This window comes from Oenanthe melanoleuca, chromosome 7 (assembly GCF_029582105.1).
Source record: "Oenanthe melanoleuca isolate GR-GAL-2019-014 chromosome 7, OMel1.0, whole genome shotgun sequence".
Classification (NCBI taxonomy): Eukaryota; Metazoa; Chordata; class Aves; order Passeriformes; family Muscicapidae; genus Oenanthe; species Oenanthe melanoleuca.
Window position 1 is genome coordinate 19,655,548 of NC_079341.1, and position 15,701 is coordinate 19,671,248.

At 41.2% G+C, this 15,701-nt stretch overlaps 1 protein-coding gene across 8 annotated transcripts in view; it reads left to right on the forward strand.

Moving 5' to 3' along the window:
• Nucleotides 1-5,065: 5,065 nt before the first annotated feature.
• The window catches only part of GRB14 (growth factor receptor bound protein 14), a 58,698-nt gene continuing 48,062 nt past the window's right edge, over nucleotides 5,066-15,701 (forward strand). For 7 of the 8 annotated variants that reach the window (XR_008840970.1, XR_008840971.1, XR_008840969.1 and 4 more), the window contains exons 1-2: nucleotides 5,066-5,513; nucleotides 7,108-7,240. Coding sequence is in view for 5 of the 8 variants with exons in the window: in XM_056496643.1 (XP_056352618.1) it covers nucleotides 5,383-5,513; nucleotides 7,108-7,240 (264 nt within the window). In the remaining 3 variants the exon portion in view is untranslated. The remainder of the gene's footprint in view (nucleotides 5,514-7,107; nucleotides 7,241-15,701) is intronic. The other variant, XM_056496644.1, reaches the window with a different exon arrangement.

Below are 15,701 nucleotides of genomic sequence, written 5' to 3' on the forward strand. Positions count from 1 at the left end.
TAATTCTTCCAAAACCAGAATTAATTTTGTCTTTCAATTGCATACATCAACCTTGTACTCTGATAACAAAAGTGGAGTGCTTCATGCCTTGAATCTGACAGGGTATGTTGTTTCTTTAACTCCAAAAGAAGTTTACATTTGCTTTCCTTTTTGCATGTGTCTGAAGACTCTTACTGTGCTTTGTCTGGTTCTACTGTTTCAGTGTCCTTGGCAGCAGCACAGAAATGGCTGAGATATATGAGTGGTGTGGCTGATTGTGAAAAGTCATTTTAGCTCTACATTTCTTGTTTTTATTTTTATTTTTGGTTGGTTTAGGTTTGTTTGGGGGAGTGTTTTTTTTTTATTTTGTTTTGGTTTTTTTAAAATGCTTGTATTTTGTTTCCTGTTGTAATTCGGTATGTGAGGTATAAGAACTGAAATCAGGATACCCTGTAACCGCCTTCCTGCAAACCCCAGTTCATGTCTTCCTTTCCTGTCCTGTGACCTTCCCCTGTGTCCTTGTACCCACCGGGGGTCGGTGTGCTGATCCTAGTCCCTCTGTGTCCTCATCCCATTGGCAGCCAGCCAAAAGCCACTCCCATTCCCTTCTCCTGAATACCTGGTTCGGGGAGAGGCTCGCCCTCTTTCCGGCCACGGATCGCCCTGAAATAAACGGAGTGTGAAAGAGCCTCTTTGTATCCTTCTCCATCCATGCTGCGATACTTTGTCTGATCTTAAGTAATTAGGAAAAAGACACAGTGTATCGCATCAGTTTCCCACTCTACAAAATGACTAGTGTTAAAGGATCTCAAATTTGATTTCCCAACAACTCACATTATGGAAACTAAACTAAACTTCTATGTGCTGGGTAAACACATGGAGTACCAGATAGCACAGTCACCTGCAACCTTCCTTCCATAATAATTACATGTTTTTATGTAGTATTCTGAAGGCATATGAGGTCAGAAATTATGTTTTTTGTGTAAGGTGGAGTTCCAGAAATAGGGCTGCAAAAAGTATCAGCAGTACTCTGCTGTTGTGAAACATTGCCTGTTTAATTTATCTAAATGGTTAATAATTTATGTGGTGTTTAAAGTCATCCACTTGTCAATTCCCTTCCAGAAGATTACATCTAGTGCAGTAGCTGTTATTGTACTAGGGGTAGTTATGGACAAATGAACCACATAATATACTGCTGCAGTTATTTCTGGAAGGGAGTGCACAGCCTCCAACTACCATTAGATGCAGGCGTAGCCACTGTAACCCCCACGTACGTAACACCCTGGGCTATTACAGTTCTCTCTAGGAAAGAACTTCAGGCCTCAGTTCAAGGTTGGCCAGCACAGATTGCATCACCTAATGCATCGTTTATTACAGACGTTCTGTGTGACTGATTTCATGCAGCCCTAGTGCGAGGGAGCAGAAGCCAGCATGTCACATGTCTGACCTGCAGCTCGCAAGCCCTACATGCCACTCAGTCAGCCCTGTGCTGAACCTCATTATCTGCTCTTGGCTACAACAACATTGCAGAAATCACAAGCTCTTGATTTGATTAATTTGATAGATTTGAAGGGTATCATTCTTATTCTGAAAAAAAACCTGCACAGGATTTCATTCCAGTCTTGTGTTACAAGGCAAAATTCCATCAGAGGGAAGTTCTGACAGAGCTATCATAGGGAATCTCAGAACTTGCTATTGAAATAACAAGCACTGTTGTCAAAGCTGGCAATGAAATCCATCTCTCTACTCAAGTTTCTTACAAAAGTATGCTGAAGTATTCATGCTTTTCAATTGATAAAAAAAATCCTAAACCAAACAACAACAGAAAACAAGTGCAAATCTGCTTCTTGATAGTAAGTGCAGAAAAAGATAATGTAGTCAGGGGAAACACTGCAGTGGTACTGTGCTGTGGTTTGTGTAGTTGTACACTGAGTTTCAGATTAGGCTGAAAAGCAGCTTGGAGAAATGACTTAAGACTGGTGGTACTGCTTTAATTTAATCCCTTGAAATTTAATTTAATCCCTTGGAACCTTTACCTTACCTGCAATAAAAGATACACATTTTGACAATAATTGTAAACTCAGCATTCAATGCAAGCTGTAATTATAGGGAAGACTCCTCACAAAACATTCAACCACAGATACTTTTCAAAGATTTATGTACTACTGCCAGGAAGTTAGCTAGTGGTATCTCCACTTGTGTCACTGGATAAACTTGGCTCTCATGAAGTACTTGAGCCCATTTTCAAAGTCATAAATGGGCTTTTGAAATGCTCAAGAAGGAGCAAGAATGCACAACTCATAGTATGAGGATCATTTGTTCAACACATTTTAAGTCCATTGAGATAATAAATACACATAAGTTGGGGCATGCCTTTTTCACTTTTTTCTTAGGGTGATCCTCAGCATTACTGCTGGTGCAATTTATTTGGGGGGCTTTTGGAGAAAATGCATAGAGAGACAAGACATGCCTGTTTGTAGCCTTGCAGTGGAAAAAGTAGCTATTTCTGTGGCTTCAATCTAGCACTGGAATAGAAGTAATTCCTTTCTCTACTACTGCAGCTACAACAAAAGATGGTGCAAAGGTATGATATAGGTTCTCTTAGAGATATAGGTTCTCTTTTTGTGGTAAAACAATTAAACATTGTGAGTATTTTGACAAAAGCAAGGGGGGATGTGTGGAAGGGTGACAAAAAAATCAAACAAAAATCCTGTACAGTTTTTGAAGATAATCAGAGGTAGTTTGGATTTTTTAAACCTCCACTTTGTCAGTAATAATTGTGAGTTTACTCTAATTAAAGGCATAATTTTGTTACATTAATCAAGTGTTGTGATTCTAAATAGCATCTGAGAGAACTGGAGAGCTTGATTTTCTGGAAGTGGGGTGCATACTGAATAGCTTGAATCTGTTGCAATTTTTCTCAATATACATTTTCATTTTACTTGATAAACACTTGGATCTGATTATGACTAAGAAAGGTAAAATTAAAAGAGGGGGGAAAAGCCTACTGAGGGTGTTGGGTATTGAAGAATGCACAGAAATTTAGTTTTAGGGAAATGGTAAATCTTTGAACAACTGTGCTGCACAAGCATAGCAATTATCAAAAACCACACTAGACAGCTTAAGTGTATTAATGAAGAGGAAACCAAGTCACAACAGCTCAACAAATGTTTTGGTGCTGGGTCTTAGTAGAAATCTGCCAGTCTTTTAATATCAACTCTATTAACTGTTCAGAGATTACTGGGTTTGTACTTGCTCAAAGAAGGAGTTAAAAAAGGTTACACTTGAGCAGATTCTAGGTCAATTGCTCTCAGATATCTTTAGCCAAGCTGAGGAAACCATTTTTATTCTTACAGTTGTTGGCAAAGAGAGGCAGTAAGGTAGGAGAACCTTCAGTTTTACATTCTCATGCATGCAACATTTCCAATGCTACATTGGAACAATCACATAGGTACTTCCATTCCTCAGTATTCTCCTGACTGTATTTCCCTCATGCAATGCTGTTTGCAGAGAAAGCACTGACAGCAGCAAGCATCAGGACAGACTATGAGATATTAAAAAAAAGTCAATTTGTTTCTTACAATGTGCAAGTGAAATTACAATAGCATTACATATTTATTGATTTCTTTCTAGACGTGGCATTGTTGCTGTCATGACTAATTAGATACCACCAAAGATATTTAAAAAAATAAAGTATTTAACTTATTTGCTATATTCATTCTAATCGTGTTTTCTATTTGCCTGGCATTTTAAAACAACGACATGACTAAGCCAAAGATACAAAAAAACCCCACGTATATCAGGTTGCAGCTGTGTAACACATTGCACAGAATAGGTGAAAAGTCAAAACATATTTTCTTTTTGTGGCTGAACTTTTAAAATAATGATACCAGCATACAATTGCCACTTGCAGGTTTTTATCTCTTCCCAATCTCAGCTTTCTACCTAGAGCACATATACCAGTTGTCCTGCCTTCTGTTCCTCTGAAGACAATGAGGTTTTAACATGCCATAGTTATGCCTGAGAATCAATTAGGCAAAAAACGCCAGTGGTGTGGTCTCTGCAGTTTTGTAAAAGGATAGCTGTTCACAAGCAATGAGCAAATCCAGTCAATTATCTGACGCTGTAAAATTCCTGATATATTTGCCAGACTTTGTATATAAGCACTGCTAATCAACTCAGGCTTTGACTTCTACTGTAACAGAATGAGCTGTTCAGGGGACAAGGAATCCACTCCTTCCTTTCATTGTAAATGAATGTCCTGCAAAATCATCTGTGACTCAGCCAAAATGAAAGCTGTGAATATTGCTTTTGTGACACAAAAATCCCCAGAATTGAAATCTTGGCTTGTGTGTGATGATTTTTTCAGCAGATTCAGGAGAACAGCAAAGCACTTGCCTCAAACCATTCTTTATTTTTACCAGTCTAACATCTCAGTTGCTGCCTCTGCCCATGCCCAAGGACAGTCAGGTTTCTACATGGGGCTGTCTTCACCAGGGGCTTTCAGTTTTTGACCATGAAATTGACTGATTTACACAGTATTACCCACTCTGCTCAGTGCAGAGTGGGTCATACAGCAAGGGGTATTATTTTACTTAGAAATCGGATGAACGCTGCTAAGGACGGCCATGGAATTGCCACAGGGGGATCGGTGTACACGAAGCAGAGCAGGAGCAGCTGCTGGAGCAGCCCGGGGCACGAGGGAAAACCTTCCCACATCCCGCCTGTGGCTGGACGAGGGTGCTGGGCCCAGCCTCCTCACGAGCCGCTTTTCTGGCGCAAGGTAACGGCTCTGTCCCCCGGCCTCGGTCATTCCCTGTTTCTCCAAGGCATATCCGTGCATTCCCGATGCACAGAGGCATGTGTCAGTTTAGTTAATGATTTGCCAGGCGCCGAGTCGCGTGTCGGGCCCGTCCGGCGGTGCGCGGCCGGAGCGCTGCCCGGCGCGGGCCAGGAGGTCACGGGCCATGCCGGGGCAGCGCTGCCCGCGGTGCCCCTCAGGCGGAGCCGCGGGGCGGGCAGTGCCCGGGGCCGGGCCCGCTCAGCGCGGCCCCACCGCCCCCGGCCCCTCCGGGTCACGCCGCGGCCTCGGGTCCCGGGCCCGCGCACCTGCCGGGCCCGCCCCGCTCCGCCGCCCGGCCTGGCGGAGCGGCCCAAGGGCACCGCTCGGCCCCCGCCCGCCCCGCGCCGCTTCCCCGTCGCAGCGCGGAGCCGGCGGCCGCCCGCCCCCGCCGCCGCCCTCGCACGTGTGCCGGGGAAGGCGCTCGGTGCCGCCCGGGCGGCGCTTCCCCCCCGCTCCCCGTCGCCTCCCCCTCCTCCGCAGCGGGAGCGAGAGCAGCCTCCGCCCGGCAGCGCCGGGGCCGCTCGCCGCCGTGCCGCCCCGCCAGGACGTCGCCGCCGCCGATGGCCGCCCCGCTGCCCGGAGCGCCCGGCGCAGGGCGGGCGGCGGAGCCCGCTGGCGGCGGCCCCCGCGGCTGCCCCCGCCCGCCCCCTCGGCCCCCCGGGGGGGACCCGCCGCCCTCGCCCCCCGACAGGTAAGGCCGGAGCCGGAGCCGCCCCGCCGCTGCCGTCGGGGGGCGGGCAGCGCCCTGCGGGCGGGACGCGGGGCCGGCGGGGCCGGGGCGCGGCGGCCTGGGGAGGGGGCGAAGTGCGGCAGGGGGGCGGCCTGGCTCTGCCCCGGCCCGCGCTCCCCCGGAGCTCAAAAGTTGTTTCCCGGCCCTGCAGACACTTTCCGCCGCTGCGGATGCGTGTGTGTCCCACCCCCCACCCTCCTTTTTATTTTTGAGGTTTCTCAGTTTGAGGTGAAAGGAGCCGGCAGTGCCGAGCCTGCTTCGTCAGGGTGAGCCAGTCGCTACTTTATCCTTGCGGTGTCTTTCTCAGAGTGTTGGTGAGAGAAAACCGCTTCACCAGGAGCGGTGCCGGTGTCAGCGGTGTGCACCCCGTTTGTTCCCTCTCAGGCTGTTCTTAAAGGCATTGGTCTCTATTCTTAGTAAAGAAAGCTATGAGCTGAGTTTTTCATGAAGCATCTGATGAGTCTGATGAGTTTTGTTAGACTGAAGTTTACAGATTATTAAAATACTGCATTACAGGGGTTTTTGCTCCTCCTAAAGCAAAATATCACTTTAAATGAATCCTTTTGGTGAGGATTTTCAGTAGGTAATCTTCATTCTGCATGGTTACCTTATCCTGATGGTTTCCCCCACTTTGTACTAATTACTACATGAAATCTGAAATGATAATAAAGAAGGTGATAAAGTAAATTGTAAGCTTGGAGGCATCAACTCACACATGTAGAAAACTCTTATCATATGTTGGCAGATGTAAATACATCAGGTGCTTTGGATTTCAGATGAAATCAAGCAGACAAAGTGCTCTTCAATATTTTATGTGAGAAAACCATGCACTGTAATGTACACAGCAGTCTAAACAACCGCATTATTAATGTGATACTTTAAACCAGTGCATAACTGAGCTCTACGGCAAGTACAGTAGTGATTACCTTCTCTACTTCTGCGAATGCTGCGTGGGGATACTTCTGACACAATCCTGTTTCACCAGACAGCAACAACTGAGACATTTATTTTATGATAGAGCTGCAGAGATGCCAATACAAAACTAACTGAAAACAGAAATAAATGGATTGCTTTGCCCTATTTTCTCTTGTCAGTCACTTTGATTCGATTCTGCTTAAAAGAAGTTTCCATTTGCTTAAAATTCCGTTGTGATATACTTGGGAAGTTTTGCTGAGAAGTTTCATGCATCTGCTGTTGTAATATGTGTACATAGGGAATGGCATAAACACAGGGACAACAAAATATTTACTAATGTCCTTAGAAGCCAATATAAATATATCTCTGCTCTTACTCTGCAAAGATTTACGCATGTTCAAACAACTTTATATTCAGAGCTGAATACTTGGATTGCTTTCAAGTAGTGTTAGGCACTGTATGTTAATATATTCAGCCTCCTGATTAAATAAAATAACTGCAAATAAAAAAAGCTAATTGCTGCAACCAGGAAGCAACATGGTATTAGTGCCTTAGTAGTTCAAGTATTGTGGTTGGCTATTGCAATTTTAAGAGCAGCTGTTACAATTATTGCTTGGTATTATGTATTCTGTTGAAATAGGAGAAAAAAGAAAGGTGACAGTATTTTGGAGAACCCATCGATTCCAAATCCTTTTCCCGAGCTGTGTTGCTCGCCGTTTGCATCAGTTTTGTCAGCCAGTCTGTTGCCCAAGGCAACTTCAAGAAAAAAGCAGGTAAGATTTATAAATTATTATTTGACAGTTTCTAAATTGGTTAAATGAAAGCTTGAGGAGAAGCTTGGTTACCTATTAAATTATTTGTCTAATAGAGGTGTTCCATATTTCTGTAATTTGGTGAAATTTTCTCTGTAGGTCATCAATGATTGTAGAAAATGAGGTTTTGGAATCTGTGACTTAAGACATGGTTGTTCTTTCACAGAGTCTGTGTGTGGCTCTGCAGATTTTTAGTTTAAGTGGAACCAGGGGCAAGCAGTACTTTATGTCCTTAAATGAGAAGTTAATTTCTTTTTTCTCCTTCCTCCCCACCTCCAATTCCTGTCATCATTGTTATAGAACACAGAGTTTTAACAGCCACTGAACAGCTTTTCTGAAGTTCTAATTTTGCCAGGGTAATGGAAAAAACCTAAATTGGTGGGGAAGGAGCAAATGCTGTGTACCTGGATATATGTTATATGCACGTGTGTTTATCTGTGTATGGCTGATGTTAATATATTTCCATAAAGAACTTAAACTGTAAGCCAGGGGAAGAGCTGAGTGGGCAGAAAGACCTGGCAGTACTGTTCAAACACAGAGTTTCCAGTTCGTGAAGATTACTGGTGTGGAAGATCAGTTTCACTCTTTGAAAGCTTACCTGTCTCCTTCTCTCTTCTCGAGACTGGAAAGAGTTCTGACAAGGCACATCTGTGGTATTAAGAGTACTTCCTCCTTCACACTCTCTGTCTGCATGATCCCTTTTTAAACAGTTTTAAGGGAGATATTGGAGGTGTAAGAACTTAAACTTTTGCCGGTTATTCTGATTTTAGATTTGCGTGAAGAATATGCCTGGAAGTTGATGTTTCTTGTAGTTGTATTAGCTTTTCTGAAGCTAACCTGCCACAGCTGTTTCTGCAACTGCCAGAGAACTTTGTAAGACATGTTGTGGCTAGCACCTTAAGGAGGAACCTTCTCCTCACTTCTCCAGTGAAAAACATGTATGTGTCTGGGAAACCGTCCTGATTCAATCTTGCCCTATTTTGCATGTACACCATGGTGTCTCTCTGTAAGCTATGGTGTCTTTCTGGACTACTTTTAGTGCTTTTAGTTCTTCTCCTTCAATAGCAATACTCATCTGAAGCAATTCTGGTCAGTGTGCATCTGAATGTTGCTAATGCAGTGGGATAAAACTGTTCTAGTTTCATCTTCTTGGTCAAGGTAGAAGCATTGACTGTCTCTGCAGAGGCGGAAAAACTCAATTGGTAATACTGTCTTTCAGAACAAAAGGACTAAAAGTCACAATTTTAAAAAGATAGTTTAAATTAGTCATGTTGCAGACCTAAATTGCAGTCATTGTGGTAATCTTTGGACTTGAAAATGGAAAACCTGATTTAAAACACAAAGGTCAACTGCTTTTGTGGCCAGTGATATTTAACGTTACTGACAGGCTTGATCAGTTAAACCAGCTAAGTGTTAGCCTCAGTGTTCCAGAAGTTGAAGTTCCTATCTTCACTGATTTTACTTCTGCTTCTGCGTAAAGGTTCACATGTACTTTTTGTGATAATTTCTGCTTGCAGTCCTTCCATTTCTCCTGGATTTTCATTTAAGAATGTAGTGCTCTTTCTGGTAAAGGCAGGAACAAGAACAACTGGTTTCCTCACAGAAGTGAGCTAAGACAATGCTGGTGTCCATTGGAGGGTCTGACCTGTTTTTCAGCTACCAGAAAAAATGGAGAGAAATATTCCTGTTACTTTTGTGGAGGTATTTTAACAAGACAGTGGTTTCTGTCACCTAGGTGTCTGTTTATGGCCACTGCAGGAGAAATGATATTAGGCCAAGCAGACCATTTGTCAGACTCAGCATGACTGTTGTTGCATTCTTCGTCTAAAATTATTAAAGTTAAGGCCAAATGACAACTGTCAAATTAAACTTTTATCTTTGAAATTCAGGTTGAAGTCTTCTGATAGGTTAATAAAATTACTCAGGTTTAAAAAGAGAGAGAATACTAAGCAGGTGTGCAAAGAGAACTGAACTGGCTGTGACTTTGACTTCCCACAGGTGGCTGTGGGACTGTGCTTGGAAATATGTTTCCACTCCCTGTCCTTATTCTGTCAACTTTGTAGCAGCTCTGTGTGCAAAATACATATCTGTATACAAAAATTTCATGACTATTACTGTTACAGTTTGATAGTTTACTAACTCTTAAGAGAAACCAACTACTCTTAAGATTTTTTTTTTGTGCATAGCGTTGACAGCTGCCAGAATTCTTTCTGTTGCCTCTCTGATGATCTACATATGTTTTCAGTGGTTCTTCTTTTAGATTGCTTGCTTTTGATTTAGTTTCTTTTTCTGCTGTGCTTTTTTAATTTCAAGCATAGGGAAGAAAAATTGCAGAGTGAATTTCTACTTACGTCTTGTAGGTAACTATTATCAAAATGAATGTTTCTCAAAGAGAAAAAAAAAATATGCCTCTTCTGTCTTGTTTTTCTCTCCAAAAAAGATTTTCTGCTTCTGTAAAAGAAAGAAGTTGTCATGAATATCTGATTTTTTATTCATAGCACCTGTGACATCTGAAATCTTTGTACTTCTAAATAGATTAACATTATTTTGAATTCTTGTTTTTCTAAGCTGAAATTCTTCCTGTCTTCTGATAATCTTTTATCATAAGCCTCTCAAAACGTTGAACATGCCGCTTGAACAGCATGTTTGTGGGGTTGATTCACTGAAAATAAGTTTATAAAAGCAAATTGGTAAAAGCCACGTAGCAGAGTAGTGTTTTGCCTCTGTTCTGGGGAAGTAGTATGTCTATGTCTCTAAATATTATTTGGTCTGTCTCACCAACACAGCTGTCCATCTCTTTTCTCCCTTTGCACTTTGGAAGAGTTTTGTGCTGTATCTTTGAGTCACAGAATCATTAAGTTTAGAAAAGACTTCCAAAATCGTTGGGTCCAACCTTTGACTGAATTAACCATGTTCAATTAACCATAGCACTGAGTGCCATGTCCATTAGTTTCTTGAACACTGCCAGGGATGATGACTCTACCACCTCCCTGGACAGTCTGTTCCAGTGGTTAACAGCTATTCCACTGCAAAAATTCAGAAAAGCTGGCAGCCCATGGTGCACTCTTCCCTGGGTTGAGAACTGTCAGCATGGCCAGGCCCAGAGAGTGATGGTGAATTGTGCTGCTGCATCCAGTGGATGTTGGGTCATTAGAGGTGTCCCCCAGGGAGGAGTGTTGTGCCTAGTCTTGTTTAACATCTTTGCTCATGATCTGAATGAGGAGATTGAGCCTACCATTAGCAAATTCAAAGACCACGGGAAGTTGGGTCAGATTTTGATCTGCCCTCTCAGATTTTGTTCTGCTGAAGGGTAGGAAAGCCCTGCAGAGGGACTTGGGCAGGCTGGATCAGTGGGCCAGACCAAGAGCCATGAGGTTCAACATGACCAAGTGCTGGGTCCTGCATGTTGGCCACAACACAGCCCCGTGCAGTGCTGCAGGCTGGGGGCAGAGGGGCTGGAAAGCAGCACAGTGGGAAAGGACCTGGGGATGCTGGTTGAGCCAGTGCATGCCCAGATGGCCACGTAGGTCAAGGCATCCTGGCCTGGATCAGGAATACTGGTTCCTGCAGGGACTGTATTTGGAGCTGGTGAGGCCACACTTTGTGTGCTGTGTCCAGCTCTGGGCTCCTCACTTCAAAAAACAACATGGAGATACGGGAGAACATCCAGCCAAGGGCAACAAGGCTCATGAATGGACTGGAGAATATGTCTTGTGAGAGTGGCTGAGGGAGCTGGGTTTGTTTAGTCATGAGGAGTCTCATTGCCCTCTGCAGCTCCCTGAACAGAGATTGGAGTGAGGTGGAGGCTGGTCTGTTCTGTGGTGCCTGCAGTGAGAGAACACATGGAGGTGTTCTTAAGCTGAGACGGGGGAAATCCAGATTGACAATTTATTTTTTTTCACTGGTGGTCAGGTATCAGAGTAGGTTGCCCAGGGAGGCAGTGGAGTCACCATCCCTGGAGGTGTTTCAGAGACATCTGCATCTGGTGCTGGGTGAGGCTTTAGTCACTTAGGGGTTACAATGGTGGTGCTGGGTTGATGGTTGGGCTGGATGATCGTAAAGGTTTCTTCCAAACCTGATGATTCTCTGATTCTATGAAATGTGCTCAGATAAACTGAATTTCATTTTTCAGGGTAGAAGACTTTTATCTGAATAGGCCAAAAAAAACATCTTTCCCCTGATGTCCAACACAGCATGGTCAGTTTGGTGGATGGTGGGAAATGCTTCCTTCCTCTTAGGAATCAAGCATCTGCTGCTATTGGGTGGAATTCACGAACTCGTAGGGAAAATCTCATTGTGTCTCAGAGCCTGTGTTCTCTAAGAAATTACAAAGAACTGAAAATGTAAAACACTCCACTTCTTCTTTAATTATGATCAAAATAAATATTAGTAGGGAAAAATATTAATTGTAAGAGAACTTGTTCTGTTCTTGTTGTCTTTGGTCAGATGAACTAAGAGGAGGTTACTGTACCTTTATGGAAGCTTAGTTTTTAATGCTTTCTGAAAAAAAAAAGCAACTGAATATTTAGACTGCAGTGACAGTTCTTGCCCTGCTCAAGGATAAGCCAAAAAATGTTTCATGATAAAAGTAGTTCAAGGTAATTAGTGCCTTGTTTCTTTAAATTAAATTAGAAGTGCAAAAATAAAACTGAAATCTCAAGGTGAAGAAAATCTGAAATCTTACCTTGCCTCTTTTGTCTTTCTTGATATGCTAAACAAGTAGATATTTTTATCATGTAGAATCCAAATATACTCCCACAATGTTCTTTCTAGGAAATCAATTATATACAATCAAATACATGTGATTGTAGTGGAATTGACTTTTTGTATTAAAAAGATTTTCATGCAAAGCTCTTTGACAAAGAAGACCTAACAGGAATTTTATGTTAACGAGCAGTTTTTTTTTTTTTTTTGTTATGTGTGCTGCTCTAAGTTTATGAATAATATTGAGAATTGGCTGTTGTAACTGGAGTACCATTTATTTTTTTACAGCTATAATGCAAGGTTTTCTAATGTATCTTCTTGGAGCCCTATTCTTCAAAACTGCATATAATTCTACTAGCAGATGTATAGGGCTAAGTCTTTGGCACTTAAATGTTTTCATGACAGATTTTTTTGGCTGAAATATATGTTTACTCTTGACTTTCAAACAATGCAAAACCAAAAAGTTTTGTTTTTTTTTTTAAATGCAATGATTCATAAATTTCTAATCAATTTCCAAGATTTGAGACATCATCTCCAACCAAAAGAGGCATTACTGGAACTTCCTCTGTAATTCCAGTCTTTGTGTTTCTTACCAGATTTCCTTCCAAGCTGGAGACAATTCCACATGTCCTCCTTTAAGTTTTCAAATCTTTTCTTCTTTACAGCCTCTAAAAATATATATGTTTTCCCTATGTCTTTCCCTTAAATTACACAAAAAAGACTTGGGATTTTAAAGTCAGATTTATAGATTAACAGTAAAAACATTTTGTACAGAGCCAACTTAAAGAGCTCAATGAAATCCTGATATAAGGATTGCAAAGACTTCAGCTGGCTTCCTTTTTGTGATGTTTCTTTTGGTGATCTGCTCCAGTTCCTATGCTCTGTTCTTTATTTATATGGTGTACCTGCCCACGAAGGAAAGATTGATTGACATTAAAGTAAACTGGAATTATTTAGAGCCCTATTAAAACTTGCTGTTTTCTTGCAGGTACCTTTGTACTTTAACCAGTCATCTTAACACTGTGACAGAAAGTCACAGGTTTACATAGGTAAAAATTGGGAAGCAAGGTTGAACAGTTGCTTGTTATAGCAATCAGGAATATTGCCTGGTTTATACTAGAGGTGTCCTAGCACCAGCTGTATGAGACATCAGCCTGGGGCAACTTCAGTATAATCACTTATTTGTTTCTTTTTGTATTTTACTTTATCTTCTTTACATTGAGATTAGTTGCTTTCTGTCAAACTTCATGTCAAGCCTCTCTGTTTTCTTTCACTTTGTTACTGTCCAAAAACAACCCAAACAAAGACTGTAAACATTAAGACTGTAAGCATTCTAAATTCACAAAAATAGAATGTCCTTTTTTTCCCCTTTTTTTTTCTCCATTCTGCTAGGAACCACTTTTGTGGTTACTAAGGTATTGCCTCTGCAAGCTTGTTGCTTAATTTGGTAACATTGGGAAGGTTTTAGTCTTTGAGTTTTACAGTTTTTACTTATATAAGATAAAAAAAAATACTAATACTGTCAAATATTTTGGTAAACATTTTGCCAATGTTTGTCAGATTGGAATGGTTTTAACAATCTTTTGGATTTCAGTTGTTTTGGATTCATCAGCCTAAAAGTCAAGCTTATCTTTTCTTTTAGGCCAGTTTTCTCAGTACAAGAAACTGCCTCCTCTGTGGTATTTGGGAAGTTCTATTTTAAACAAGAAACCTCTGAGATATTGCAGCAGATCTAATCACTTGTTTAGAAAAACCTCTGTAAATTTGGAAACATTGATTTTTCCAAAAAGTGAACCTTTAATATTTATCACTTGAATTCTGTGTTGGCTACCTGGCATTTTGGCCCTGTGATGTCTCTGTGTCTGCATTAGGTGTCTAGAGCAGATAATGATACAAACAGTATCAACTTCTTTGAATATGCAAGAGACTTGTCGGTTAAAGCCAGGTGAAACTGCAGGGAACTCTTTCTCTAATGCTGCTGAGTCACTTTTGATAATTCAGTACTATTGAATTTGACATTAAAAGATTAAACTCTCATGAATGGATCTTGAATCCTCATAATTTTCAGAAGGAAACAGATGTGATAGATACTAACACAGTTTTTATTTATTATTGCTCCCAGGGATGGGTGCTTTTATTTAGGATTAGACTGGAGAACTAAAAAGTTTGTGTCATTTTGTAGCTACTCCATACCTGTCATAGACAGATACATGATTAAAGAAATACTTTATTTACAGATCTTTTGATGGCATTGTCAGTAACTGATGCTGTGGTAAGGAAGGGATGCAAGAAGTCAGTATTGTAACAGCAGAACACTACTGGCATCTCCCTTTTACAGACCACTGTTTGAACTGTCTTTGATCAGAACAGATGCATGTTCCCCTCTGATTTCCTGGGACACACACTCTAGATTAATCAGAACAGTGTTTAGTAATATTCATAAAATCAGCTCAAGCCTTAAATGTTTTTGTGTGGGTTTTTTTCTCCATTTTGTTTTTCCTCAGTATTTTTTTCTGGTCTTTTGAAACTTCTGTAGTTCTGTTCTGGTCTACTTTTGTGGTGTCATTGCCCAGTATTTTAAACATCTATTTTATATCAGCTACTGCTGCTTTTATATCATAAACAGTTTATAGTTGCATTGAATGAGAGAGACTAGGGTAGTCAGTGATGAATAGTTAAATTATTTAAATGCTACAGGTTTAGTAAAGTTGACAACTCAGATGATTCTTAACAAAGGTTTACAACCCCTTTTGAATGAAAAGGTGTGCATATATAGAAGGAGAAAATACAAGGTACTTTACCATACACTTTACAGTACTAAAGAGTGTGCAAGCTGATTGAATTTTCATTATTTTATCATCATAAAACTTTGTTATTCTAGTGTTGGAGTATTAAATAAAGAATGGAGCTCAAACTCAGATCAGTTATTACTAGGAGTTCTGGTGCAGTTTTTAGCATATCCTTGGATTGCTGCATTTCTGATGTTCTGAGAGTTATTATCTTTTCAAATAAGAGCTTGAGACTGTAGAAACAAGCGGAGGCATATTCCTGTCCTACTTCTGTGCATAAATGTTGACACAATAAGTATAATTTAGATTTCATATTAAAAAATCTCCCATGCCTCCGTATAAGCACGACTGTTGAACCTGGTCAGTTTTCACCAGGTGGAGTTAACTTGATCATCTGTGTCTTCAATATTTGTGATTGATAAAATAATGTAAAACCCTTTATATATTCATATCTTCTTGTACTTTTTACAATAAATAACAGAGGATTTGTTCTTTCACATGATAATTCCTGAGCCACTAATGCAGTGTGCTTGTTCACCCATGATTTTTGCTTCATGCTCTTTTTAACTCTTTGCAGTAGTGATCTGAGTAGTTATGCTGTGCCAGTGTAATTAAGAGATCAAGCTAGAGTTATAATGAAAACTGGATCAATTGGAGATGTCACTGTTAGCACAAGAAAAGGACTCCTCATTTTTTTAAGGTTCCTGCTTATATCACGCTTCACTCCCTGCTTTCAGTTTCCCTTGCATAAGAAAATTTATAGAAACTGACAATAACCCTGAGATCTCTCACCTTTCTTATCACACTGTAGTGGAGGACAACTTTAATCGGTGTCTTAACACCTGCAGATCACTTAGATGAGTATCTTTAGGATAGTATTGTCTGTTGGTGCTTGTGTAGCAGGAATGCTGATTGCCAGGCAGTGGAGT